The sequence below is a fragment of the Chiloscyllium plagiosum genome, unplaced genomic scaffold, assembly GCF_037043375.1.
Source record: "Chiloscyllium plagiosum isolate Xiang-an unplaced genomic scaffold, Cpla_swu_hap1 HiC_scaffold_22, whole genome shotgun sequence".
Lineage (NCBI taxonomy): Eukaryota > Metazoa > Chordata > Chondrichthyes > Orectolobiformes > Hemiscylliidae > Chiloscyllium > Chiloscyllium plagiosum.
The window spans coordinates 4,472,041-4,499,681 of NW_028270160.1; the positions used below are offsets into that span (position 1 = coordinate 4,472,041).

The window sequence follows — 27,641 nt, forward strand, 5'->3', positions numbered from 1 at the left end:
GCCAGATCAAGTAAAGACAGCAGATTTCCTTTTCTAAAAGACATTAGTGTTGGGTTTTTAACAATTGACAGCGGTCACCGTTCTGACTAAGTCAATTACAGATTTTTATTGAATTCAAGTTTCACCATCTGTTCTGGGTGGGGCTCAAGCCCAGGTCCCTCGGACAAGAGCCCAGAGTTCTGGATTACCAGGCCAGTGATATCACCATGCCTCACAGCGCCAGAGACCCGGGTTCAATTCCCGCCTCAGGCGACTGACTGTGTGGAGTTTGCACGTTCTCCCCGTGTCTGCGTGGGTTTCCTCCGGGTGCTCCGGTTTCCTCCCACAGTCCAAAGATGTGCAGGTCAGGTGAATTGGCCATGCTAAATTGCCCGCAGTGTTAGGTAAGGGGTAAATGTAGGGGTATGGGTGGGTTGCGCTTCGGCGAGTCGGTGTGGACTTGTTGGGCCGAAGGGCCTGTTTCCACACTGTAATGTAATCTAATCTAAAAATCTAATCTAATTACTGGGCCCCTGTTTTGTAGACCTGATTCCCACATTGATGATCTGCCCATGGCCAGATGTGTGGGAGAAACATATCAGGTCACATTTCACAGTGATGATTGGTCAAGCAGCTTATTGGGCGTTTCAGCAAAAACCTTCATATGAGGAGAAACTGTTTGGATTTTAATGATCTATGTATTTGGAGCCCCAAGTACCTTCGCACCTCTATTGTTTCTAGATTACAGCAATTTACAAAATACCCTATTTCATCCTTCTTGAGATGTAAAGTTACAACCTTACATTTAGAGTCATAGAGTCATAGAGGTGTACAGCATGGAAACAGACCCTATGGTCCAACCCGTCCATGCCGATCAGATATCCCAACCTAATCTAGTCCCACCTGCCAGCACCCAGCCCATATCCCTCCAAACCCTTCCTATATATATACCCATCCAAATGCCTCTTAAATGTTGTAATTGTACCAGCCTCCACCACTTCCTCTGGTAGCTCATTCCATACACGCATCACCCTCTGCGTGAAAAGGTTGCCTCTTCGGTCTCTTTTATATCTTTGCCTTCTCACCTGACTCCCCAACCCAGGGAAAAGACTTTGTCTATTTATCTTATCCATGCCCCTCATGATTTTGTAAATCTCTATAAGGTCACCCCTCAGCCTCTGATGCTCCAGGGAAAACAGCCCCAGCCTGTTCAGCCTCTCCCTGTAGCTCAAATCCTCCAACCCTGGCAACATCCTTGTAAATCTTTTCAGAACCCTCTCAAAGTTTCACAACATCTTTCCGATAGGAAGGAGACCAGGATTGCACACAATATTCCAACAGTGGCCTAACCAATAGCTGAAACGTGACCTCCCAACTCCTTTACTCAATACTCTGACCAACAAAGGAAAGCATACCAAACGCCTTCTTCACTATCCTATCTACCTGCAACTCCACTTTCAAGGAGCTATGAACCTGCACTCCAAGGTCTCTTTGTTCAGCAACACTCCCCAGGACCTTACCATTAAGTGTATAAGTCCTGCTAAGATTTGCTTTCCCAAAAGGCAGCACCTCACATTTATCTGAATTAAACTCCATCTGCCACTTCTCAGCCCATTGGCCCATCTGGTCCAGATCCTGTTGTAATCTGAGGTAACTCTCTTCGCTGTCCACTACACCTCCAATTTTGGTGTCATCTGCAAACTTACTAACTGTACCTCTTATGCTTGCATCCAAATCATTTATGTAAATGACAAAATGTAGAGGACCCAGCACCAATCCTTGTGGACTCCATTGGTCACGGGCCTCCAGTCTGAAAAACAACCCTCCACCACCACCCTCTGTCTTCTACCTTTGAGCCAATTCAGTATCCAAATGGCTAGTTCTCCCTGTATTCCGTGAGATCTAACCTTGGTAAGCAGTCTCCCATGGGGAACGTTGTCAAATGCCTTACTGAAGTCCATATAGATCACATCTACTGCTCTGCCATTTGCCTGAGTATTTTTCCCATCCACCAGCTGTCAATATCTCTATAATGTTACACTCGACTTGCACAGCATAGCCTCTCCTTTTTGTCATTAAGCAGTTCCAATCCAATGTGTCCATTGTGATCCCACAATCCTTCCTTTATCTGCCTTTCAATCAACTGTCTAATCTATTCTTAAGCACTGAAATGACCTCTTTTCTATCATTTCAAGTAATGCATCACTCAGTCTCAAAGCTCTGTCTGAAAGTTTTTTGACTGCTTGTTCTGTTCTAAATCTTACAGATAACTCTTTAACCACGTTCCCATGTTCAAGCGCTCTGAATCATTAGAAATAATGTGAAACTGCATTGGTAAAGAGGTTTTGCTTATTACATTTTTGAATTCAATGAGCACTTTGACACAAATGCTGAGTGATATGAAGGTGCCAAATAGCTCTTGCCCCAAGGCCTATTTTTGGACTATAAAACAAACCTAATTAAAGGTCTGCAATTTTAATGTGTGTTCATATTGTTTGTGGAGTTTGGATTTTAAAATAGTGACATATGGGTTCTGGTTACTTCTGTGAACCATTTTGTTTAAAAAAGAGTCCTTCTGGAAGTGAGAGCTAGTTGAGTATGTGTCACAGAGCAGGTGACTGAGAAACCCCTGAATTTTAATCGAAAGATGGTTATACTGTCTTTTTCCAACATACTATGTTTATGACAGATAGGTTAAACATGTCAGACTTTCAGCTCTGCTTCCAGTTCAGAAGAATGTAAGATGAGCAAGTTTTTTTTTAAAAAAACCCTCAGAAGCAGCTTTTTTTTTTCAGTTCTGTTTAGAAAACATCAGTTTTGAGTTCAAAAGCAAGTTTAGTTTCTCTCTCAGAAGAAGGATTCAGAACAGTTAATGTAATAAATTACTGAAGAAGAAGAATACTTTGTGAAACTTTCAAATCAGGAGGGTTTGATTAGGTTATTAAAACTGAGAAAGTTTAGGTTTATGGAGAAGCTCATGTTGGCAGATTTGCGAAGGACTCATTGAATTGTCTCTATGGTCTATGGCCAAGCGATGGTAGTCAGTTATACACAACTCGAAAAAATTGAGATATGATGGGGGGAGGAGGAAGTTAATTCAAAGCTGAAGAGTTGAGGTATTTTGGGTGGAGGGGATAGGTTCTCGGAACATGAGTGTTTGGAACAAGGTTGAAACTTTATTTGCTAAAGATTATAGCAATCATTCTAATCATTGTATATATTTTATTTATTCCTTCATTTGAATCTTAGACTTCTGTTGTTAAAGTAATTCTGCAGCCTCGTGTCAGTCAGTCTCAGTGACTGACCCATCATGTTTACTAACTGAACATAAGGAAAACAAAATCCATCAAGCCAGGTTTCAATCTGGTGTCTGACTTGCCTAGCTGTACCATCAGCTGGGATGGAAACGCACATTATTGCCCTCAGGGTATCCCCTTGTTCACTCTCTGATCTGTGAAAAAAATAAAACTTTCCCTGAACAAACTGTGACTCACCTCATCTAAATCCAAATGGTTCGGTTTCTCTTCTGCAGGACCTTGGTATGGCAGGATGTAGAGTTCTGCTGCAGTTGGTAAACCAAGGGGAATGGCCAGCAACATCTGTTGTTCAGGTACAGCTGTGACCTAGTGAAGATACACACAATTCATCATCTTCATGGAGACCTCTCAGAAAGCACTTCCCCTCTGGCACTTCTTCACAACGTTTTTAACTTTTAAATTAGAAATTTTTCAAAAAACAATCTTTTCTGTCACATTGATGTAGGAATATGGATTTCTTTTTTGGGTCATTGGGGTTCACGCCCTTTGGTCAGAGAACCAGCAGCGAACATTCCTTTTGGTTCAGGAGGCCCAATGTCATGGAATCCCTATAGTGTGGAAGCAAGCCATTCAGTCCTTTGAGCATACACCAACCCTCCTAATAGCATCCCACCTAGACCCATTCCATCCCTGTAATCCTGCATTTCCCATGGCTAACCCACCTACCCTGCACACAATGGGGAATTTCCCATGGCCATTCCACCTAACCTGCACATCTATGGACTGTGGGAGGAAACCCACACAGATGTGGGGAGAATGTACACACTCCACACAGATAGTTGCCCAAAGCTGGAATTGACTCTGGGTTCCTAGCGCTGTGAGGCAGCAGGTTGGGTGGACTGGTCACAGTAAGTTATCCTGTAGTGTTCAGGGGATGTATAGGTGAGATGATTGGCTGTGGTAAATGTGGAGTTACAAATAGAGTGGGAGGTGGGTCTGGGTGCGGTGTATCTGCGCACTCGATGGGCCAAATGGCCTCTTTCTACTTTGCAGGGATTCTATGAATGATCAGCTGCCTGGAGGAAGAGGCTCAATGCCCTTCTCCATTCTGTCAGCAGAAGTAAAACCATCTGCTATCCAACATCTCGCACGCACACTCTCTTTGTTACTGTACTCTGGATCCACTGAGGCTCCTGCTCTCCCCCTCACTACTGCCTGCAGCATCTGCCCTCAGTTGCTCTTGACCACTGAAGGCCCTCATGCCATTAATCTGAATGGTTATTACACTGACGACACACTCCCTGCTGACACACTCCCTGCCTACACACTCCCTGACGACACACTCCCTGACGACACACTCCCTGCTGACACACTCCCTGCCTACACACTCCCTGACGACACACTCCCAGCTGACACACTCCCTGCTGACACACTTCTTGCTGACACACTCCCTGCCGACACACTCCCTGACGACACACTCCATGACGGCACACTCCCTGACGGCACACTCCCTGATGGCACACTCCTTGCTGACACACTCCCTGCTGACACACTCCCTGACGACACACTCCCTGACGACACACTCCCTGACGACACACTCCCTACCGACACACTCCCTGCCGACACACTCTCTGCCGACACACTCCCTGCTGACACACTCCCTGCTGACACACTCCTTGCTGATACACTCCCTGCTGACACACTCCCTGACGACACACTCCCTGATGACACACTCCCTGACGACACACTCCTTGCTGACACACTCCCTGCCGACACACTCCCTGCTGACACACTCCCTGTTGACACATTCCCTCCCGACACGCTTCCTGCCGACACACTCCTTGCTGACACACTCCCTGCTGACACACTCCCTGCCGACACACTCCTTGCTGACACACTCCCTGCCGACACACTCCCTGCCGACACACTCCCTGCCGACACACTCCCTGCCGACACACTCCCTGCTGACACACTCCCTGCCGACACACTCCCTGCTGACACACTCCCTGCTGACACACTCCCTGCCGACACACTCCCTGCTGACACACTCCCTGCTGACACACTCCCTGCCGACACACTCCCTGCTGACACACTCCCTGCTGACACACTCCCTGCCGACACACTCCCTGCCGACACACTGCCTGTTGACACGCTCCCTGCCAACACGCTCCCTGCCGACACACTCCCTGCCGACACACTCCCTGCCGACACACTCCCTATTGACACACTCCCTGCCGACATTCTCTGCTGACACACTCCCTGCCGACACACTCCCTGCCGACACACTCCCTGCTGACACAATTTGGACAATCACAAAGGCCAACCTCCCATCTATAGAATCCATCTACCAGGCCCGCTGTCAGGGAAAGGCCACCGACATTCACAAAGATCCATCCCACCCTGGCAATGTTTTTCTACAACCTCTACCATCGGGGAGAAGGTTCAGAAACCTGAACACACGCACCAGCCGGTTTCCAAACAGTTTCTACCCTACTGTTAGAATACTGAATGGACTCACAAACTCTTAACATTTGCCTGTAGCTGTGCTTTTGTTTTTGCTGCTGTTTACCTATTATTTACTAACTATGCTACTTAACTCTGAGATCTGCCTGTATTGCTGGCAAGACAAAGATTTTCACTGTACCTCGGTACATGTGACAATAAATTCAATTCTATCCAATTAGATATGATGCAGAGCTGGGCTGAGGAGTGGCAGATGGAGTTCAACCCTGTCAAGTGTGAGGTTGTCCATTTTGGAAGGACAAATAAGAATGCAGAATACAGGGTTAACGGTAGGGTTCTTAGTAAGGTTGAGGAGCAGAGGGATCTTGGGGTCTATGTTCATAGATCTTTGAAAGTTGCCACTCAGGTGGATAGAGCTTGTAAGAAGGCCTATGGTGTATTAGCTTTCATTAGCAGAGGGATTGAATTCAAGAGTCGTGAAGTGATGTTACAGCTGTACAGGACCTTGGTAAGGCCACATTAGGAGTACTGTGTACAGTTCTGGTCGCCTCATTTTAGGAAAGATATGGAAGCTTTGGAGAGGGTGCAGAGGAGATTTACCAGGATGTTGCCTGGAATGGAGAATAGGTTGTACGAGGATAGGTTGAGAGTGCTAGGCCTTTTCTCATTGGAACGGCGAAGGATGAGGGGTGACTTGATAGAGGTTTATAAGATGATCAGGGGAATAGATAGAGTAGACAGTCAGAGACTTTTTCCCCGGGTACAAGAGAGTGTTACAAGGGGATATAAATTTAAGGTGAAGGGTGGAAGGTATAGAGGCAATATCAGGGGTAGGTTCTTTACCCAGAGAGTGGTGGGGGCATGGAATGCGCTGCCTGTGGGAGTGGCAGAGTCAGAATCATTGGTAACCTTTAAGCGGCAATTGGATAGGTACATGGATGGGTGCTTAAGCTAGGACAAATGTTCGGCACAACATCGTGGGCCGAAGGGCCTGTTCTGTGCTGTATTGTTCAATGTTCAATGTTCAATGTTCTATGTTCTATGTTCTATGTTCTATGTTCTATGTTCTATGTTCTATGTTCAATGTTCAATGTTCAATGTTCTATGTTCTATGTTCAATGTTCTATGTTCAATGTTCTATGTTCAATGTTCAATGTTCAATGTTCTATGTTCAATGTTCTATGTTCTATGTTCTATGTTCCATGTTCCATGTTCCATGTTCAATGTTCAATGTTCTATGTTTTATGTTCTATGTTCTACCTTCGTCACTTCCCTCCTGTTCGCTTGTTATTAGTGCAAACAGTACAAACAGAAAATAAAAAGCTAAACAAAACCAGGCTGGCTGCAGAGAGGGTTAGGATAATGATTGAGGAGGTATACTTTCCAATATGTAAAACTTAATCAGTATAGTAATTCGCCTGGACTTGCCTGAGGAATTCTGACAACCATGACCAGCGTCCTGACATAAGCGACAAGACAGTAAAGTACAGGGTTCCCATGAGCCTCGCTGCTGTGGCTGAGGGAGAATAGCCAAGTCCCAATGAGCTTTCAGGTATAATCATGGTAGTAGGCAGTGAGAGAGTGAGAGGGTCACCCTGAGATACTGTCTGCCTGTGAAATGTCTTTGCAATATTTTGTTGCTGATGTGCTTGAGGATCCACATTAAAGTTCAGAAGGAAAGTCACCATAGTCTTCTCAGACTATAGCAATGCTCTCTCATTGGAGAGAGATGATTGGTGGTGGTTTGTCTGAAGGTCACAACATCTCAGTGGACCAAGTGGAGAGGACAGTCCTTCATATTTACCTCAGCTGGTGGGGCAGGAATCAAACCCATGTTGTTAGCATTAGTCTGCATTGCACTCCAGCTGTCTAGCCAAATTAGCCAACTGAGCATATTGCAAGTGGATGGGAGATGTGTCATAATGATGCAGAGAGGCTGGTACATGATATGTGCCAGCAGGCAAAGAAAGGAGGCGGGGGAAGGGGAGCGAGGATGGGACACGCGTGGAGTGTGCCCTGAGATGTTGATGCCAGGTATTCAAGATGGCGGCCTGAAGGACAAGCAGTAAAAGTTGAAGTCCTCTCAGACACGTCAACATGGCGTTTCATCCCAGTGGGTGGTAAGACAGGACAGTGTATATTCATGAGGTGAGATATGCAGTCAATGAGAATCTCAACAAGCAATGATCCCCTTCAATAGTATTTCCCTGCTCTCTCATGACAACCTCATCTCGATGCCTGGAATGACGCTTGAAAATGCAACAATTTGCTCTCAATCTTTAGAAAAGCCTTGCTGGACTTCTGACGTGATTCTGCTGGATTTCTTTATCATCGCCAACAGCTTTCAGAGCTCTATAAGATTCAGCCTCTGATACTTACCAAGGTTAAACAAATACATAAACTAACAATACTACAAAGAACTACTTGACTGTATATCAGATCTTTCAGCGGTATGGGATTTAGGGTGATGTAGTGGTTTGGATCAGAAATTGGCTAGCTGAAAGAAGACAGAGGGTGGTGGTTGATGGGAAATGTTTGTCCTGGGTTCAGTTACTAGTGGGTTATCGCAAGGATCTGTTTTGGGGTCAGTGCTGTTTGTCAGTTTTATAAATGACTTGGATGAGGGTGTAGAAGGATGGGTTAGTAAATTCGCAGATGACACTAAAGTCGGTGGAGTTGTGGATAGTGCCAAAGGATATTGCAGGTTACGGAGGGACATAGATAACCTGCAGAGCTGGGCTGAGAGGTGCCAAATGGAGACAAGTTTGAGGTGATTCACTTTGGAAGTAGCAACGGGAATAAAGAGTACTGGGCTAATGGTAAGAATGTTGGTAGTGTGGATGAGCAGAGAGATCTAGGTGTCCAGGTACATAGATCCCTGAAAGGTGCCACCCAGATTGATAGGGCTGTTAAGAAGGTATACGGTGTGTTAGCTTTTATTGATAAAGGGACTGAGCTTTGGAGGCATGAGGTCATGTTGCAGCTGTACAAAACTCTCCTTGGAGGAGGCCAAGGATGGTCATGTCAGAAAGGGAGTGGGAAGGGGAATTAAAATGGACATTGATTGGGAGGTCCGGTCGGCCTCAGCGGGCCTGGCTGAGATGCTCGGTGAACCGTTCCCTCAGTTTACATTCAGTCTCCCCGATGTAGAGAAGACCACATCAGGAACACCTGATTTGGCAGAAGTGTTTAAGGATGATGCGTTGGATGTGGTGACTGGTGGGATGGTGGGGGGGGACAAGGGGGATTCTGCCTTTATTGTGCTGGGGGTGTGGAGTTTAGAGCAGTGGAAAAGGGAATGGGGGAGGTGCGGCAGAGGGTTGTCTGGATGATGAGGGAGGAAAAGCACATTGTTCAAAAGAGGTGGACATCTGGCATGCTCATGAGTGGAATGTCTCCTCCTCTGAGCAGATGCAGCAGAGATGCAGGAATTGGGAGAACAGGATGGAGTTCTTGCAGGATACTGGGAGGGAGGAGGTGTGGTCCAGGTAGTTATGGGGATCTGTGGGTTTGTACTAGATGTCAGTCTGGAGACTCTTGCCAAAGATGGAGAGATCAATAAAAGAGATAAAGGTGTCCGAAATGGACCAAGTGAACTTGAGGGCAGGGTGGAAGTTGTGGGCCAAGTCGATGAACTGCTCCAGTTCAGCCTGGGTGCAGGACACTGCACCGACACAGTCATCGATGTAACAATGGAAGAGTTGGGGCACAGTGCCTGTGCAGGTACTGAAGAAGGACTGCTCAATATTCAACAAGATCACAGATAATCTGCCTTGATGTGTCTGCTCAGCTCCCCAATATATCAAAAGTCCACCACGTCTTTAAGTACATTCAGTGATCTAGCCTCCACAATGTCCGGTTTGGAGAATTCCAGACAATCACTTCTCTCTCGGAGAAGGCATTCATCGCCGTACAAAATGTGCATCTCCTTATTCCATAACTCTGGCTCCTAATTCAAGATGTCCCCATGGATGGGAACATCTTGTGAACATCTAGCCCCCTCAGAATCTTGTATGTTTCAATAAGATCACTGCTCAATCTTTGAAACACTAATGAATAAAGGTCTAACCCATTTAACTGTTCTTTATAAGTCAACACCTTCACCTCAAAAATCAGTCCAGTGAATCGCTTTTGAAATACCTCTAATGCCAGGATTACCTTTCTCAAATATAGGGACCAAAACTGTACACAGTACTTCAGATGAGTCATCAACATCCTATTCAGTTGTAACAAGACTTCCCTATAGCAATAAAGGCCAAATTTCATTTGGCATCTTCATTAATTGATGTCATGATGTCAAGCTACCAGGCATGTCCTGTGCAAACAAGGAGTTATCTCCTCGGAGCTAAACTTACCCGAAATTGTGACTTGTGTGGATATAAAATGAGAACAGAGTTTCCTTCACAAATCTAATGAAGTTACAGAGAAAGGTGTACTGGGTGAAATCATTCTCTCGAGGGTGTTGGTGCTTTTCCAACTTACTTGTTGCAGAGTTCTTTTGACGAGCTTACTGAGATCGTGCCTCCATTCGGGAATGTTTGGGTTGTAATCCTCCAAGTTTGGTGTGAACGACAATACCAAAGAGCGATAAGAATCTGCAGGGTGAAGACAAGAGGACATTGTTAGAAAAAAAATTGCCTTCCATCTCTCAGTTAGATTTTGATCCCAGAAAGTTTTGGCCGAAACAAGAAAACAATTTCACTGTTTGTTTACAGATGTCGCTTCACTTTGTTTGATGAAAAATGTTGCTCCAACAATTTTTTTCCAGTTTATTTTTTTCACAAATCACAGGCTGTGGTGTTTCATCCTTCAACAATAACAATGTACATTCCCACAGATCCTTCAAAGTAGCAAAACATTCCAAATTGCCTTAGAGGGGCGATACCAGAAAAGCATTAGCCCGGGATGAAGGAGGAGACGTTAGCACAGGGGTTACAGAGGTAGGTTTTAACATGGGTCTTAAAGGAGATGAGAGAGGTGAAGAGATTTAGGGAGGGAATATTGGAGCATAGAATCTTGTCACAGACATACAGAAACAGACTCTTCGGTCCAACTCGTCCATGCTGTGCAGATATCCTAATCTAATCTAGTCCCATTTGCCAGCTCATGGACCATATCCCTCTAAACCCTTCCTATTCATATACCCATCCAGATGCCTTTAAAATGCTGTAATTGTACCAGCCTCCACCACTTCCTCTGGCAGCTTATTCCATACACCAGCCTCTGCATGAAAAAGTTGCCCCTTAGGTCCATTTTAAATCTTTCCCCTCTCACCCTAAATCTATGCTCCCTAATTCTGGACTCTCCCATCCTGGGCAAAATACTTTGTCTCTTTATCCTATCCATGCCCGTCATGATTTTGTAAACCTCTATAAGGTCACCTCTCAGCCTCCGACACTCCAGGGAAAACAGCCCCAGCCTATTCAACCTCTCCCCATAGCTCAAACCCTCCAACCCTGGCAACATCCTTGCAAATCTTTTCTGAACTCCTTCAAGTTTCACAACATCAGATAGGAAGGAGACCAGAATTGCAGGCAATATTCCAACAGTGGCTTAACCAGTGTCCTGTACAGTCGCAACATGACCTCCCAACTCCTGTACTCAGTACTCTGACCAATAAAGGAAAGCACACCAAACGCCTTCTTCACTATCCTATCTACCTGTGACTCCACTTTCAAGGTGCTATGAACCTGCACTCCAAGGTCCTTACCATTAAGTGTATAAGTCCTGCTCTGATTTGCTTTTCCAAAACGCAGCACCTCACATTGATATTATGGAAGGTGATTGACTTCACATGAATCATTCTGTTGCAGGATTTTATTGTCACGGGAGAAAGAACAGAGATGAATGCTCACTTCTTTAAAACCTTTCAAGGGATATTGGATATAGGCTGGACTCAAACATTTGATGATGAGCAATATTCCCCCTTAACCTGTACAGTCACACGAAGTTGAGACAAGCCAAATATCCCTGTGCAGCCTGTGAACATATCGACCCTTTTTACTGCCCCAAAGGTTTAAAAGGGCCTTGCACGCTAAAAACAATGAGAGGCTGAGTAAACATCTCGCACGGTTGCAAAGATGACAGTCTGATACAAATGAATAGCTTGCTCAGCCATTTCAGAAGGACATTAAAGATGTTTTCTCTTGTTTAGCTGCTACAAGATTTGGAGATATTTGTTTAACACACTTGTTACTATTATGTTATGTTTCACAGCAGATGTGTGATATATCTTAAAGGCATATGCAGATAATGTGATTATCATGTGACCTAATGGTATAAAGTTCTCAGTTTCCATCTTACTGAGTCCTCTTGCAGAATGACGTGCTGAGGCTCACATATGACCGTACATGGAATTGCTTAGCTTGAGCCCAAACTTGCAATTCCCTGCCTGTGCTTGTAGTGTATAAAAGCACCAGGACCTTTGATTAGATTAGATTAGATTTCCTATAGTGTGGAAACAGGCCCTTCAGCCCAACACGCCCACACCAACCCTTGAAGAGCAACCCACCCAGACACATTCCCCTACACCTAACACTATGGGCAATTTTTAGCATGGTCAATTCACCTAACCTGCATATTTTTGGACTGTGGGAGGAAACCAGAGCACCTGGAGGAAACCCACGCAGACACAGGGAGAACATGCAAACTCCACACAGACAGTCACCCGAGGTGGGAAATGAACCCAGGTCCCTGGTGCTGTGAAGCAGCAGTGCTAGCCACTGAGACACCATAACCGGTAATAAAAATTCATTTATTTTTCAGTGCTATGTGACCGATGTCTCGGATTTATGCTACACAAGCTAACATAAATATCACAGCATGATATTTGAGGGCCATTGGCTATTGTGCAATCCGATCAAATTAGTTTGGTCCAGCCCTTCGATGAGGTTCCACAATTTGTTACAGTTTCATTTGGGATGCCCCAAACCGCTAATCTCCCTGGAAAGGGATGACAAACTGACCCATCTTCTTTATTCACCCATTTCTTCAGTTAGTCACAACAAGGTTACTTTCTAAAGGAAGTCATCCTTTCTCCCAGCTCAAAGTAATTTACACTTTAAAAGGAGCAGGCTCTCTTGAGTTAACAAACAGGTGGCTTCTCAGTTACTAAACATGAGAAGAAACAATTATATAACATGCATACACACAGAATAGGAATGAAGAGGGTGAAATAAACCATTAAAAAAATTATGCACCATTTCTGAGTTGTTTACGATGGAAGAGAAGTTAATAGAACATTGTAGCTGTTGATGATATGGATAGCATTGATTTTGGTAGCTGAGAAGTCAATTTTGTTTTGCAGGTTAATTTAAATTCTTGCCTGTTTCCTTTAGGTAGTAGCTGACAGCACTCAGAGCGAGAGAGAGAAATATTCCTCTTTATTTGCAGTGTAGGGATGTTTAAGAGCTGTCCTCAAAGAACATTAGTGCACACACTATCGCATCAGGCCACTAACACACGCACAGCAGGAGTTGCACTCAGTTTTTAACTCTGATTCTTTGGGTATTCCTAGAAAGCAGAAACTCTCCAGCCAACTGAGCTAAACTGACCCCATACGCATCAAGAATCAACCACGTTGTTACGTGTCTGGAGTCACATCTGGGTCTGATCAGGTGAGGGTAGAGATTTCTTTCTCTAAGGGCATTAGTGGAATGGATGGGTTTTAGTGACAATCTGGTCACTATTACTATACCATTAACTTGATAAGACTAACTTCTCAATTCCAGATTTACTGAAGGCAGTTTCCGAGCTGCTGTGGTGGTGTTTGAACTCATATTAACAGATCACTAGCCCAATAATGTATCCGTGATGCTGCTGCTGCTGTTGCACACTGTCCTACGTGGTAAAGGTTGTTGGTAGGAGAGTGGCAGGACTGGACTTCCATAAATTGAAGTGATCTGAAACTTATATAACCACAGAATGTTCCAGTACAGAAGGAGGCCATTCGACCCATTGTGTCTGCACTGGCTCCTGAAAGAGCCACAAAGCTCGACCCATTCTCCTGCCCTATCTCCATAGCCCTCTGAATTCATCACCTTCCAATATACATCCGGCTCTCTTTTGAAACATCCTATGGAATCCGCTCCACCACTCTCCCAGGCAGCACATTCCAAATCCCAACAACTCTCTGAGAAAAGATATTTTCCTCATCTCACTCCTAGCTCTATTGCTGACAATATTGAAATTGTAACCCCTTGTTACTGACACACCAACTAGTGGAAACAGAATATCCTTCCTTACCCTGTCAAAATTGCTCATTATATTGAATATCTCAATAAGGTCATCTCTTAATCTTCTCTGCTCCCAGGAGAGTAAGCCCATTCTGTCTCATCCTTCTTTGTATCTGCAATCCCTCATTCCTGATATCATTCTTGTAAATCTCCTTTGAAATCGCTCCAGGGCTTTAACATCCTTCCTAAAATAAGGTGCCCAGAACTGAACACAAACCTCCAAATGTGGTCTGTCAATGGTTTGTAGAGATGTACCATCACTTGCCTGTTTTATACTCAATGTTTCTATTTATAAACCCAAGGATCCTCTAGGCCTTCTTAATAAATGCTTCAACTTCCCTGGCCACGTTCAGGGAATTATCCGGTTAACGCTCCCTGGCCACGTTCAGGGAATTATCCGGTTAACGCTCCCTGGCCACGTTCAGGGAATTATCCGGTTAACGCTCCCTGGCCACGTTCAGGGAATTATCCGGTTAACGCTCCCTGGCCACGTTCAGGGAATTATCCGGTTAACGCTCCCTGGCCAGCTCCAGGGTGACTTCCTGGTGATGTTGCTGCTTCAGTTTGGCAGGTGACCTGGAGGTGAAGGGGAAATGCTCCTGGGGCTTATGAATTCTTACACCTGCAGCAGCATAAAGGGCCATGCAGCTTTTCCAACTGAGGCTTGACAGCTGTCTCCCCTTGCCAATGAAAGCTCTGCAATTTAGGAAATAACATAGCACACCCCTTTCTTTCCATCAAACTGTCAGCTGTGTCTATTGAAAGTTACTTCGGTCGCTGTTATTCCCTGGCAATGGTAAGAGCCCTGGTTGGTGCAGCTGTCAGCAATATCCAGCGTTGCTGAGGATATAATGACAGGAATGATGCTGTGTCACTCTCAGCATAACATTACCCACTCCATGCAATTTGCTGTCCCATCTCTGGGCAGGCGATTCAGTCTCTGGCTAAAGTGACCACCAGAAAATCCAATGTTCAATGATTAAATAAAATGAGTCCTTCACCCATTGTTCCTCACCTGGCCTGCCTGACAATTGTGTTGCTTTGAGAGCTAAATCTACCTTTGGCAAGTTTTATTTTGCTCCAGAGAAAATGAGCTAACTGTGGAGGGAGTTGATGGGAAGCATTGGTCTGCTCATATGTTTGAACCAACAAAAGGAGTGAGGGCAGTCCAGAGGATCATCCACGAGTGAAGAATAGTCAAACTGTTTAAAGAAACATTTCTTGATCAAGGGTCTGTATTCTCTATAATAACACAGATAAAACAGTAAGTTTTTCTCTCACCAAATACAGCTATACTCTTTATGTCTTGCAGAATGGAATTCCCAGCAGATACCTGCACCGTGACGCTGTTTATTCCCTCTGTAGAGAATGCAAAGGAAGCATTCTCCTCTAGGGTAATGACGGGCTGTAACAGACCAATAAAGATAAAAATCCTCAGTGTGAGAAAACAGGAATTGAAGAAAATACCACAAGCTAGTCAATGCTGGTGAAACACAAAACAGGATGGAGTTACAATGCATTAAAGCCAATAATCCTCATGGAGACCATTTAGTGTAGCTAATATAATATTGCCATGCTTTTTTCTTTCACTTTATCACTGAACGCAGTGTTAGTGAGCTACATCAAATGCAAAGTTGTGAAAATCCAATCTTCCTGTGGTAGCCAAAATGTATTGGTTGTCACATCGTATTTATGTGGAGATGGTTTTATCACTTTGTTACCAGCCTGAATGTCAGATCAACACATACATTTACACACATTGAATAATGGCGAGAATCTTTCCAAATCTCCCTGATATAAATGCTCCGCCAGTCTGCTCCATTCACTGGGGGTTTGGGTGCTCGTACACACAGTGAGCAGGATGCGTTGCCTGAGAATGTTAGAATTAGGGATAAATAATGAAGCAGCTGAATGAAGAAACAGTGCAGGAGTGGAGCAAAGACAAACAGTCTCCAGCATTTGTTCAATTCATTGGTCAATTTAAATGACAGCCAGTATTGTCTGTCCTGATTCCATCTCATCTGCTCTTTCCTTTCTATATCTCATTATGTAATTATTTTGCAAAATGGTGTAATCGTTTCTGCCTTTGAGAACTCATGTTAATTTTATTCTTTCAAGGGTTGTGAACTTTGCAGCAATTATAGCCCCCTCCCTGGAACTGACCTTCGGCTAACTTCTTAAGGTGCGGTAACTGTTGTTGTTTTGGTAGATCTGAGTGTTCTGTTTGATCATTTCAAAGTCAACCACATATAGACCCGAGCAGAGAAGGAAGAATCCAGCTGGGCTTTTATGACAAGCTAATAGTTTCATGGTCAGTATTACTGATTTAAATTATTATTCCCGACTTTTGATTGAATTAAATAGAATTTTCCCAAATTCTGTGCTGGCATGTGAGTCCATGTCCCTCAGAGAGTTTAAGTCGCAGCGTTACAAGTTCATGAAATACATAGCACATTGGCTCAGAGTTCCCCTCAGCCCCCCATCAGCACTCGTTAGTATCACAGTCATCTGCTAATGCAGCTCTACTTTCATCTATAATTAGCATATTCTTCAATTCCTTCATGTCCAAAATTATTCTTGAACTTACTGAATGACTGAGTGACCACATAGGGTCAAGAACTCCTCAGCTAACTGACAATGGTGGTGAGTTTTGATTGCTTTCTCGTCGCTAGGTAACTGTGTGCTGACGGTAAAATTCACAACATTCACTCACCTCAGTCTTGTTCCCGAGCCACCAGAAATAGGTAAGAGGGCCAAAGGGACTGGGCCACACCACCGCTGTCATGTTCACTTGCTGATTGGTGATTGCAACATAAGGTAAGGTCAAGTGCACATGCTCAATAGGACCTGGGGAATAGTGGGTAAGAAGACAAAATATCTTTATATCCTTTCATTTATTTTACACCAAATCTCACATCAGAAGTCAATGTGATGCAGAGAACAAAAGATATCAGAGTACTGCTCTCTTTGTTGGCATGTTGTATTTTGTTTAAAAATGTGTTGCTGGAAAAGCACAGCAGGTCAGGCAGCATCAAAGGAGAAGGAGAATCGATGTTTCGGGCATAAGCCCTCTTTCCTCATTCCTGAAGAAGGGCTTATGCCCGAAACATCGATTCTCCTGCTCCTTGGATGCTGCCTGACCTGCTGCGCTTTTCCAGCAACACATTTTTAAGCTCTGATCCCCAGCATCTGCAGTCCTCACTTTCTCCATGTTGTATTTTGTGTTAATGAACCAAGAGACATTAAATTGAAACAGTTGTGATTTCCAGGAATTCAAAGTAGATCAGTCAGCTTCTGTGATATGAAAAAGTATAGGAGTTAGGACGTCATGTTGTGGTTGTACAGGATGTTGGTAAGGTCACTTTTGGAATATTGTGTACCGTTATGGTCACTTTGCTACAGGAAGGATATTATAAAACTGGAGAGGGTGCAGAAAAGATTTCCCAGGAAAGGAGGGTTTGAGTTTCAAGGAAAGGCTGCACAAGCTGGGACTTTTTTCCCTGGAGCATAGGAGGTTGAGGGGTGACCTTATAAAGGTTTATAAAATCATGAGGGGCGTGGATAAAATGGATAGCAAAAGTCCATTCCCTAAGGTGGGCAAGTTCAAAACTAGAGGGCATAATTTTAAGGTGAGGGGAGGAAGATTTAAAAGGGACTTTTTCACAAAGAGGGTGGTTCATATGTCGAATGATTTGCCAGAGGATGTGGTAGATGCAGGTACAGTTACAACATTTAAAAGACATTTGGACGGTAAATAAATAGGAAAGGTTTAGGGGGATATGGGCCAGACACAGGTAAATGGGTCAAGTTTAGTTTTGGAAACATGATCAGTATGGATGATTTGCGTCCAGGGATCTGTTTCCATGCTGTATGACTCTATGACTCTAAGTTGTCAAAGTGGAACACCTGAAAGTCTAACCCCTCATTCTCTTTGCCAGGTTTGGCAGTGCTGCTTGGTGTTTTCAGCTTTTGCTTTAGTTTGGGCAGATATCAAACATAACAAAGTTTAGATGGAAAGTAAATCCCCCCTGTGCAGCAACACCAATGCTCAGTAGCAGCAGTGTGTACTACCTACAAGATGTATGGCTGAAATTCACCAAAGATCCTCCGACAGCACCTTCCAAACCCACAACCACTTCTATCTAGAAGGACAAGGGCAGCAGACGCATGGTAACACCACCACCTGCAGGTTCCCCTCCAAGTCACTCACCATTCTGACTTGGAAATATATCACCATGCCTTACATGTTCACCCTGAATGCCATTCTGCCAACTGTAAATACACAGAGTTGTAACTAAGCCGCGGGGGTGATAGCTTGTGGCAGCTGGTTCGACCTACTTCTGAATTACATTTGCCTTAAAATGGACAGGTGTTCAAAGTTTGTGTGAAGATTTGTAGCTCGGGTGCTCATTGCTGTGGTTCTGTTCGCCGAGCTGGAAGTTTTTGTTGCAAACGTTTCGTCCCCTGGCTAGGCGACATCATCAGTGCTTGGGAGCCTCCTGCGAAGCGCTTCTATGATGTTTCCTCCGGTGTTTATAGTGGTCTGTCCCTGCTGCTTCCGGTTGTCAGTTTCAGCTGTCCGCTGTAGTGGTTGGTATATTGGGTCCAGGTCGATGTGTCCTAAACTATGAAAGTAACCACCCCAACACACACACAAACGAAGCTGCATCAGGACACTATTCAAAAGGGCCACAACACACTGCAGTACACCAGAACTGCAAAAAGAAGAAGAGGAACACCTATACAAGGTATTCGCCAAAAACGGATACCCGCGCAACTTCATCAACAGATGCCTAAGAGAAAGACCACGGAACGAGGACATACCACAACCAAAAGGACTAGCCACACTACCATACATCAGGAGCATCTCGGAACTGACAGCCAGACTACTGCGACCCCTAGGACTCATAACGGCACACAAACCAACAGCCACACTCAGACAACAACTCACCAGAACGAAGGACCCGATACCCAACATGAGCAAAACTAACGTAGTGTACAAAATACCATGCAAGGACTGCACAAAACACTATATAGGACAAACAGGAAGACAGCTAACTATCCGCATACATGAACATCAACTAGCCATGAAACGACACGACCAGCTATCCTTAGTAGCCACACACACAGACAACAAGCAACATGAATTCGACTGGGACAACACTACTATCATAGGGCAAGCCAGACAGAGAACAGCCAGGGAATTCCTAGAGGCATGGCATTCATCCACAAACTCCATCAACAAACACATCGACCTGGACCCAATATACCAACCACTACAGCGGACAGCTGAAACTGACAACCGGAAGCGGCAGGGACACACCACTATAAACACCAGAGGAAACATCAAAGAAGCGCTTCGCAGGAGGCTCCCAAGCACTGATGATGTCGCCTAGCCAGGGGACGAAACGTTTGCAACAAAAACTTCCAGCTCGGCGAACAGAACCACAGCAATGAACAGGTATTGCTTAGGCTGGGGCGAGAGCAGAGATTCCACCAGCTTTTTACTGTTGTGCACTGAATTCCCACTCATCCCAGAGAAATATCACTCCCACCATCGTATTCAGCATGTCCGAAATATTGGGGCCGGGGGGGGGATTAATGCCACAAATTCACATCAGATTGAACCAGTCCTAACTCACTTTGTCGGGAATGTTTCCTGCTGTTATAGGGAAGAGGTTTTCGTATCTATTCATTTGGAGTGAATTCAAACCCTAATAACAGAAATAACAGACCATGTGCAAATTCACTAAGTGACAATCCTCACTTTATAATAAACACATGGTGTGCTCAATAAACTGGTGATTTATTCCACTGAATTCAAACAAAAAAAAATGTCATCTCAAAGCCTTTTCAAAATCTGTTGGCGAAATATGATTAAAATTAAGAGGTGATCAGAGACAAAAATCAAATAACATTTAATCAAATCCACAGGTCGATCTACCTCACAGTGCACAACACAGGCTGACAAATTCCACACAGTCAAATGAAATTCAAATTCTAATGTTGACCAGTAATACCATTCAACTGTAAGCACTGTGAGGACACATTGGAGGACCCTGACTATTATCTGTTCTTCTCTATCTTATTCCATGTCATGATTTGGAGATGCCGGTGTTGGACTAGGGTGTACAGAGTTAAAACTCACACAACACCAGGTTATAGTCCAGCAGGTTTATTTGGAACCACTAGCTTTCAGAGCGCTGCTCCTTCATTGGGTGGTTTTGGAGAATAAGATTGTAGGACACAGAATTTATAGCAAAAGTTTATAGTGTGATGTAACTGAAATTATATATTGAAAAAGATCCGGATTGTTTGTTAAGTCTCTCATCTTTTAGAATGACCATGTTGGTTTCAGTTCTTTCATATGAAAATTTCAGAACTTTCTTAAAGTGAACTTTAACAATATGTGCCAGGTCGGCCCAGATAATGCATTGAGAGTGTGAGGTGCCCTGTGAGAGGTTGTCTGTGCCCCAATGTTCAGACTGATTCTAATCCAAAAAAGGGATTTACAGAATCCATGCCATTATTCCATGCCAGTCTCTGTAATTGTCTGTTATTGTAACAGAACCACTTATAACTAACTGGTTCCTTGCACAAGGTGCTTTCTGAGTACTGCCTTATACTGGGAGGAAAAAGTGAGGACTGCAGATGCTGGAGATCAGAGCTGAAAATGTGTTGCTGGAAAAGCGCAGCAGGTCAGGCAGCATCCAAGGAGCAGGAGAAGAAGGGCTCATGCCCGAACCGTCGATGCTCCTGCTCCTTGGATGCTGCCTGACCTGCTGCGCTTTTCCAGCAACACATTTTCAGCTACTGCCTTATACTGACCGGATTGGCTTGAGGTGATTGGGAAAGTTTGAGTCTTCGTCATCGTTGCTTTGGGAAAGGAAGCTCTTTCAGTGTTATTGTTATTCCTGATCATGGTGCAATGATAGAGAGCTACACAAGATCACAACAGGTCCAGACCAGTTAGACAAAGAGAAAGCTTTACTCATGAGCAGCAGGTACCTAAATCTAAGGGACACAGATTGAAGGTTCTGTGATCAAGGCAGTGGGGAGCTGTGAGGAATTGTGAGCAGTTTTGGGCCCCATACCTCAGGAAAGATGTTTTTGGCCTTGGAGCAGGTCCAGAGGAGGTTCACGAGACTGATCCCAGGAATGAGAGGCTTAACATATGAGGAACATTTGAGGACTCTTGGACTATACCAGATGGAGTTTAGAAGGATAAGGGCGGATCTAATTGAAACTTACAGAATACTGAATGGCCTGGATAGAGTGGATGTTGGGAAAGTGTTTCCTTTGGCAGGAGAGACAAGGACCCGAGGGCACTGCCTTAGAGTAAAGGGAAAGCCTTTTCGAATGGAGATAAGGAGAAACGTCTTCAGCCAGAGAGTGGGGAATCTGTGGAATTCATTGCCACAGAAGGCTGTGGAGGCCACGTCATTGGGTCTGTTTAAAACCGAGCTAAATAGGTTCTGGATTGCCAAGGGGATCAAAGGTTACGGGGAGAAAGAGGTAAAATGGGGTTAAAAAACCTATCAGCCGTGATTGAATGGTAGAGCAGACATGATGGACTGAATGGCCTAAGTTTTACACCTATGTCTTATGGAAGATTCTATTTATACAGTGAATAATAATTCTTAAAATGGTGTGGTCATGTCCATGTGACCATCTGCAATACCTCAGGTAGATTTATTGCCATCAATCTTTATCATTGGCATTAGTCTCAGCTATTGATACCATGTGAAGAAGGATACCCACATAAGGTCATTGGGAAAAGCTAGGCTTATTCTTGATAAACAGAATAGGTTTGTTGTGGGTTACTTTACAGTTACTTATGTTACACCTGATATACATGATAGTCTTCTATGAGAGACCATGGTTAACTTAAGAATAAGTATTCACTATTACTGAACCATTCTTATTCATACAACACAGCTAGGTTAAACCCAGTCAGCTTCGCTAAGATTAACCCTTCATATCCTGATGGGTGGAGCATACCTTACATTGGCTGTTAACCCTTTCAGATGCTAACTATAATATACAATGGTAAAGACCAGGTGCTTGTAACTATGGTGATGGTGGAAGTAGAGACAATCATTGATTTCAAAAGGCAATCGGATGAATACTTGCAGGAAATCTGCATCCGTGAGACATCTGACAAGTGTTGATATTGGAGAAACAAAAGCCACCCAGTATGAGTCAAAGGGCGTTTGTGAAAGGAAGGAGGGAATGTAGAGGGAGGGACAAGGTTAAAAACCAAACTCTGCAACTACCGTTAAACTGAACATCAACAAATCCGCTATTATCAACAGAATCAGGTAATGACACAAAAATAAGCAGGAAAATGAGCTGTGAAGAGAACATAAGGAGCTCTCAAAGGGATACCGATAGGCTAACTGAGTGGGAAAAGACCTGGAAAATGGAGTACAATGTGGGGATAGTGTGAAATTGTCCATTTTAGCAGAAAGTGTAAAAAAAGAAGCTTGTTAGCTAAATGGTGAGAAGTTGCAGAGCTGTGAGCTGTGAGCTGTGAGCTGTGAGCTGTGAGCTGTGAGCTGTGAGCTGTGAGCTGTGAGCTGCAGAGGGATCTGGATGTTCTAGCACATGAACCAGAAAAGGTTAGTCTACAGGTACAGCAAGTATTTAGGAAAGCTCATAGAATGTTCAGGTTTATTGTGAGGGGAATTGACAGCAAGGGTAGGGAGGTTATGGAGCAGTGATCTGAGAGCTAATGCTTCCAAATAAATCTGTTGAACTATAACTTGCTGTTGTGTGATTTCTAATTTCAGTTATACAGGGCAATGGTGACACTGCATCTGGAGTACAGTGTAGAGGACTGGTCGCCCTACTTACAGAAAGATGCTAATGTGTTGGAAACAGTTCAGAGAAGGTTTTTCTTTGGACTAAGATCTGGAATGATTGGATTGCTTTATGAGGAAAGGCGAGAATGGCTCGGTCTGAATCCTCTGGAGCTTAGAAAAGTTACAGGTGACTTAATGGAAACATGCAAGATCCTGAGGGGTGGTACAGTGGCTCAGTGGTTAGCACTGCTGCCACACAGCGCCAGGGACGCGGGTTCGATTCCAGCCTTGGGCGACTGTCTGTGTGCAGTTAGCACATTCTTCCCGTGTCTGCGTGGGTTTCCTCTGGATGCTCTGGTTTCTTCCCACAATCCAAAGATGTGCAGGTTAGGGTGGATTGGCCATGCTAAATTGCCCAAAGTGTTAGGTGCATTATTCAGGGTAAATGTTGGGTAGGGGAATGGGTCTGGGTGGGTTATTCTTCGGAGGAATTCTCTTCCTGAAGAGGCAGTGGATGCAGAATTTGTATATGTCACGAAGCAAGAGGAGATCGATTCTTGATTCCCAAGGGGGTGAAAGATTACCAACGGATATGCAGGAATGTCGAGTTGAGGTTAAAGTCAGATCAGCCATGTTCCCATTGAACGACAGAGCAGATTCAAAGATCGGAACGGTCTATTCTTGTTTCTTATGTGCAACTACCTGGCTTTGTGGGAATCAGATCAGACTGAAAAGAAACACAGCCTTTCTTGCAGTTTGCATGGGAGATATCTGCTCAAGTTAATTGATTATTACACAAACATGAATGTGCTTTCCCTCTTCGAGTATTTCAGGTAGTAAACATTAACTGCTTTAAACAGAGGACTTCAGTAAATTAAACAGAAAGTAAATTAAATAGATAGCAAATTGCATCAAAATAGAAGAACCAATTCTTTTCGTATGAGGCACAAAACCATTCCTTTGATTATCATAAACTTTAAATAACAAATCAAGCCCAGCTTGATTTGTTCACTCTAACTTCAGAAAGCTTCAAAATGTGAAGTCACTCACTTCAGCAAATAAATAAAATGGGACAAAGTTTAGATATTCCACTAATGAAAAATAACTGAGGAAATGGGAGAAATGTAATAAGCCAATTGGTCTCTGTATCTTAAAAGATAAATAAATTCAAAATTTCAATCAAGTTAAACATAACGCAGCTGAGATAACCAGAATGACTGCTTTATCTATCTCCCACTCTGTTATTGTTGAAAAACCATCTGCTAAAAATATTGGCATTTTTTAAAAAAGCAAATTGATAACAATTCATGCATTTTTTCTATTTATCTCTCTATGCCTTAAAACTGAAAGACTGGGCTGGATTTTCCGGTCGGGTTAGACCAGAAGACACAGAAGCAGAAATTAGGCCATTCAGCCCATTGAATCTGCTCCACCATTCAATCATGGTTGATAAGTTTCTGAATCCCATTCTCCTACTTTCTCCCCATAACCCTTGATTCCATTGATACTCAAGAACCTATCTATCTCTGTCTTAAATATGTTTAATGACCTGGCCTCCACAGCCTTCTATGGCAATGGATTCCATAGATTCCCCACTTTCTGGCTGAAGAACTTTCTCCTTATCTCCATTCTAAAAGGTCTTCCCTTTACTCTAAGAACTAGCGTGGTGTTAGGGAGAAGTGACCATTGTCTGTCTCTCACACCATGACCAAGTGGTCTGTCATCAGTCTCCCTCTTGAAACTGTATGTCCTGCAAGAAAATCCTGCTGGAGCAAACTGGATTGATTCAGAGTGGGACTTCCACTCCTAGCTCTGTATTCCCAGTAGCACCAGAAACGGATGGGGTCTGCTGCTGGTTCTCTCAGCGTGTCCTTGAGGAAGAAGAGACGTGGAGCCTAAACTTGGAGGTAGGTTTGGACTGGGCCTGGCTCACAGCTCCTAGACTGTGGGGTGAAGGGTAGGAGGGGAAGGCCCAATAACGTTAATGTAGATGGTCTACCCGAGGTTTTCCCTGCCTGTCTGTAATTTACGGTCAAGTCCGACCAGGAGAGAAAGCAATGGCCAGGGTACATGCTTCATTTCATGAACTATGACCTATACATGTGCCAGTGGGGCAGGGAGGTGGTGGAGGATTATGGTGACTGTAAAATCCAGTCAGTGTTCCACTTCCCAAATAGCTAACTTTCTGCTCTGTAGTATCTCGTTAGTCAATACAGCATGATGGAATATATTCTATAAACGCATCAATATCCATCTGTTCTGAAGAAGAGTCAGACCAGATTCCAAATGTTCTAAGTTTCTCCAGCCTTCTCTGTGTTGTCTTTGTGAGAAAGAGTCTATGCCGCTCACAATGAATTGATTTCAAACACACAGGAAAGAGGGAAGCACATTCAAATTTGTGTCAATATGAAAATCAGGACCACAGAAACTGGCCAATGACCAGGCATTTAGGGTTGAGATTGTTCACCAGAACTTCATAAGTTGGGGACTATTCCTTATTTTGTTGGTCAAGACAATGTCGTGATGCTGCACAGTATATCATTGTCACATGGAAATGTAGGCTTTCCCAGGTAAAGCTGTGGTGAATATTCAGATTGGTTCCTTTATCTCAGTGCTCCCAGATGATTTCTCACTTTAATCCAATTTTGAGGCTGAAAAATTGCTCCATCCCTAGTATGGAATATAGGAGGAGGAGAGCAGCAGGAGGGGGGTTGTTTCCTTGGATCTCAGACCCCCTCCTCTACCAATTTCACCACTTTGGGTCCTGAGATTTACCTTGGGAAATGCTCTACCTCCAGGTACCCAGAAGAAGTTAGTTCCAGTAACAACCAGAACTTGCTCGTCCCCCAGGTATCTGAACTGTTGATCACCTATTGCTGTTCAGATGTCTGGAGGAGTTATGGTCTTCACCCCTTTGTGTTGCAGACACTGCAGTCTAATTCCACAAAACAATCATTTTTTTTTTAATAATCTCAATTAAAAACAGAAAATAGGTCAGTTTGTATTTGGGAGACAAAAGACAACTTCGAAAACTGGAATAAAAACTCAACAAATGTTAATTTACTTAATTAAAGGAGCAGATTAGACGTATCACAGAATTAAAGTATCTTTTCTCCATAATGTAACAGAGATCATCTTAGTGAACCAATTGAGAAATAATTGGGAAAGGAAAAAGCAATAGGTCAAATAGAATCCAGAACAGCAAGAAAAGTAGAGGGATGAGAACAAGACTGCTATGTTATATGGAGCCACTTGGTCCATAATGAGTCTATGCCAATCTGTACAATACGTTGACTTTATTGCACATTCACAAAATTTCAATTTTCTGTTGAGCATTTTGATCTTTAGAATATTAACCTACAAGTTACATGGAGGAAAAGATGGGCTCGGGTGGATCCAAGGCTGTTCCATGCTTGAGCGATGACACGAAAGATTCCACAGTGTCTGTAGACGTGTTTGACTCCAGTTTCGACTGAGCTGAGATTAGAGTAGGTCACTGCTGTCCCATCACCAAATTCCATCTGCAAACTGGTCCTTGGTACATCTCCCTGTGCAAATGGAATAGGCAAGTCCACAAGTTGGTTAGCAGGAGTTCAAATGTGTAGATAGAGCTAATGTTGTATTTTCACAGTGATAGTTTTTTTGTGAACATCTCATCTCCAGCACCCAGATCATAAATTAAAATTACCGAGAACTTTCAACACAAGAGCAGGTCATTCTGCCCAACAGGTCATTAAGCTCTTTCTGAATCTCTGCCACCTTACATCACCTCAATCTATTACCCCATCCTTTCTACCTCAAATGCACACTCTAAAATGCACTGGCTTAGTTCTAGTTTGAAGGATTACTAGTGCAGAAAATCTTATTTTGCTCAATACAACAATAATTCTGAAATGAATATCTCAGTTTTGATGATGTGTAAATCATTTTAGGACCATGTAAGTTAAAAGCACCATTAAAATTTCTGACTAAATTGCCGAAATCTAGTCTGCAGATACACCAAGTAATAAGGTCGGCAAGTGGAATCAATTGCAAAAGGAGTAGAGTATGAAAGTATAGAAGTCTTGCTGCAGCTGTACGAGGCATTAATGCGACTGCACCTGGTGCATTGTATCCAATTTTGCTTCCCATGAGCAGGGAGGTAGTTGCAGTAGACGCAGTTCAAAGGAGGTTCATTAGATTGATCCCAGAGATGAGGGGTTTGTCTTATGAAGGGAGATTGAGCAGTTTAGGCCGATATTCTCTGGAGTTTAGAAGAATAAAGGGAGAGCTAATTGAGGTATATACAAACTACCAGAGGGGATTGACAAAGCGAACAGTGAGGACTTTGAAACAAAAACCAAAATTGCTTGAGAAACTCAGCAGGTCTGGCTGCAGAGAGAAACAGAGTTACTGTTTCAAGTCCTGTATAAGTCTTCCTCAGAACCTAAAGTTGGTTTTGAAGGTTGACTTGAAGGCAATGGTGGAAATAAAGAAAGAAAGTACTTCCAAACTTTCACCTCAGAAAGCTCTTCTCATCCAACAATACATTTTGATTTTATTATTACAATTAAAACATTGAATTCCTCAAAGGTTTATTGATTCAATTAACTGTGTGTTGCTGCGTCAACAACTGACGATTGGATCCCTGTCCCTGAGACATTGTGGATGGCAGTAAAGACAGAATATGTAATCTTTCAATCCCAGGCTCAGGAAGAGGGGGAGTTGGCAAAGGTTTCCACTTGTAATTCTATTCCATTGTCATCGTGTACGGATTTTTAAATAATTCATTCGTGGAATGTGGATGTCATTGGCTAAGCCAGCGTTCATTGTCAACTCCATTGCTGTGGGTCTGGAGTTACATGTAGGCCAGACCAGTTAAGGATGGCAGTTTCCTTCCCTGAAGGATATTAGTGAAACAGGTG

General features: G+C 43.7%; 1 protein-coding gene across 1 annotated transcript in view; it reads right to left on the reverse strand.

Moving 5' to 3' along the window:
- The window catches only part of LOC122561354 (VPS10 domain-containing receptor SorCS1-like), a 1,223,550-nt gene that overhangs the window by 62,093 nt on the left and 1,133,816 nt on the right, over positions 1-27,641 (reverse strand). The window contains exons 19-23 of the mRNA XM_043713087.2: positions 26,099-26,285; positions 16,647-16,780; positions 15,215-15,338; positions 10,182-10,294; positions 3,474-3,602 (exon numbers count right to left, since the gene is read on the reverse strand). Of these exons, the coding sequence (XP_043569022.2) occupies positions 3,474-3,602; positions 10,182-10,294; positions 15,215-15,338; positions 16,647-16,780; positions 26,099-26,285 (687 nt within the window). The remainder of the gene's footprint in view (positions 1-3,473; positions 3,603-10,181; positions 10,295-15,214; positions 15,339-16,646; positions 16,781-26,098; positions 26,286-27,641) is intronic.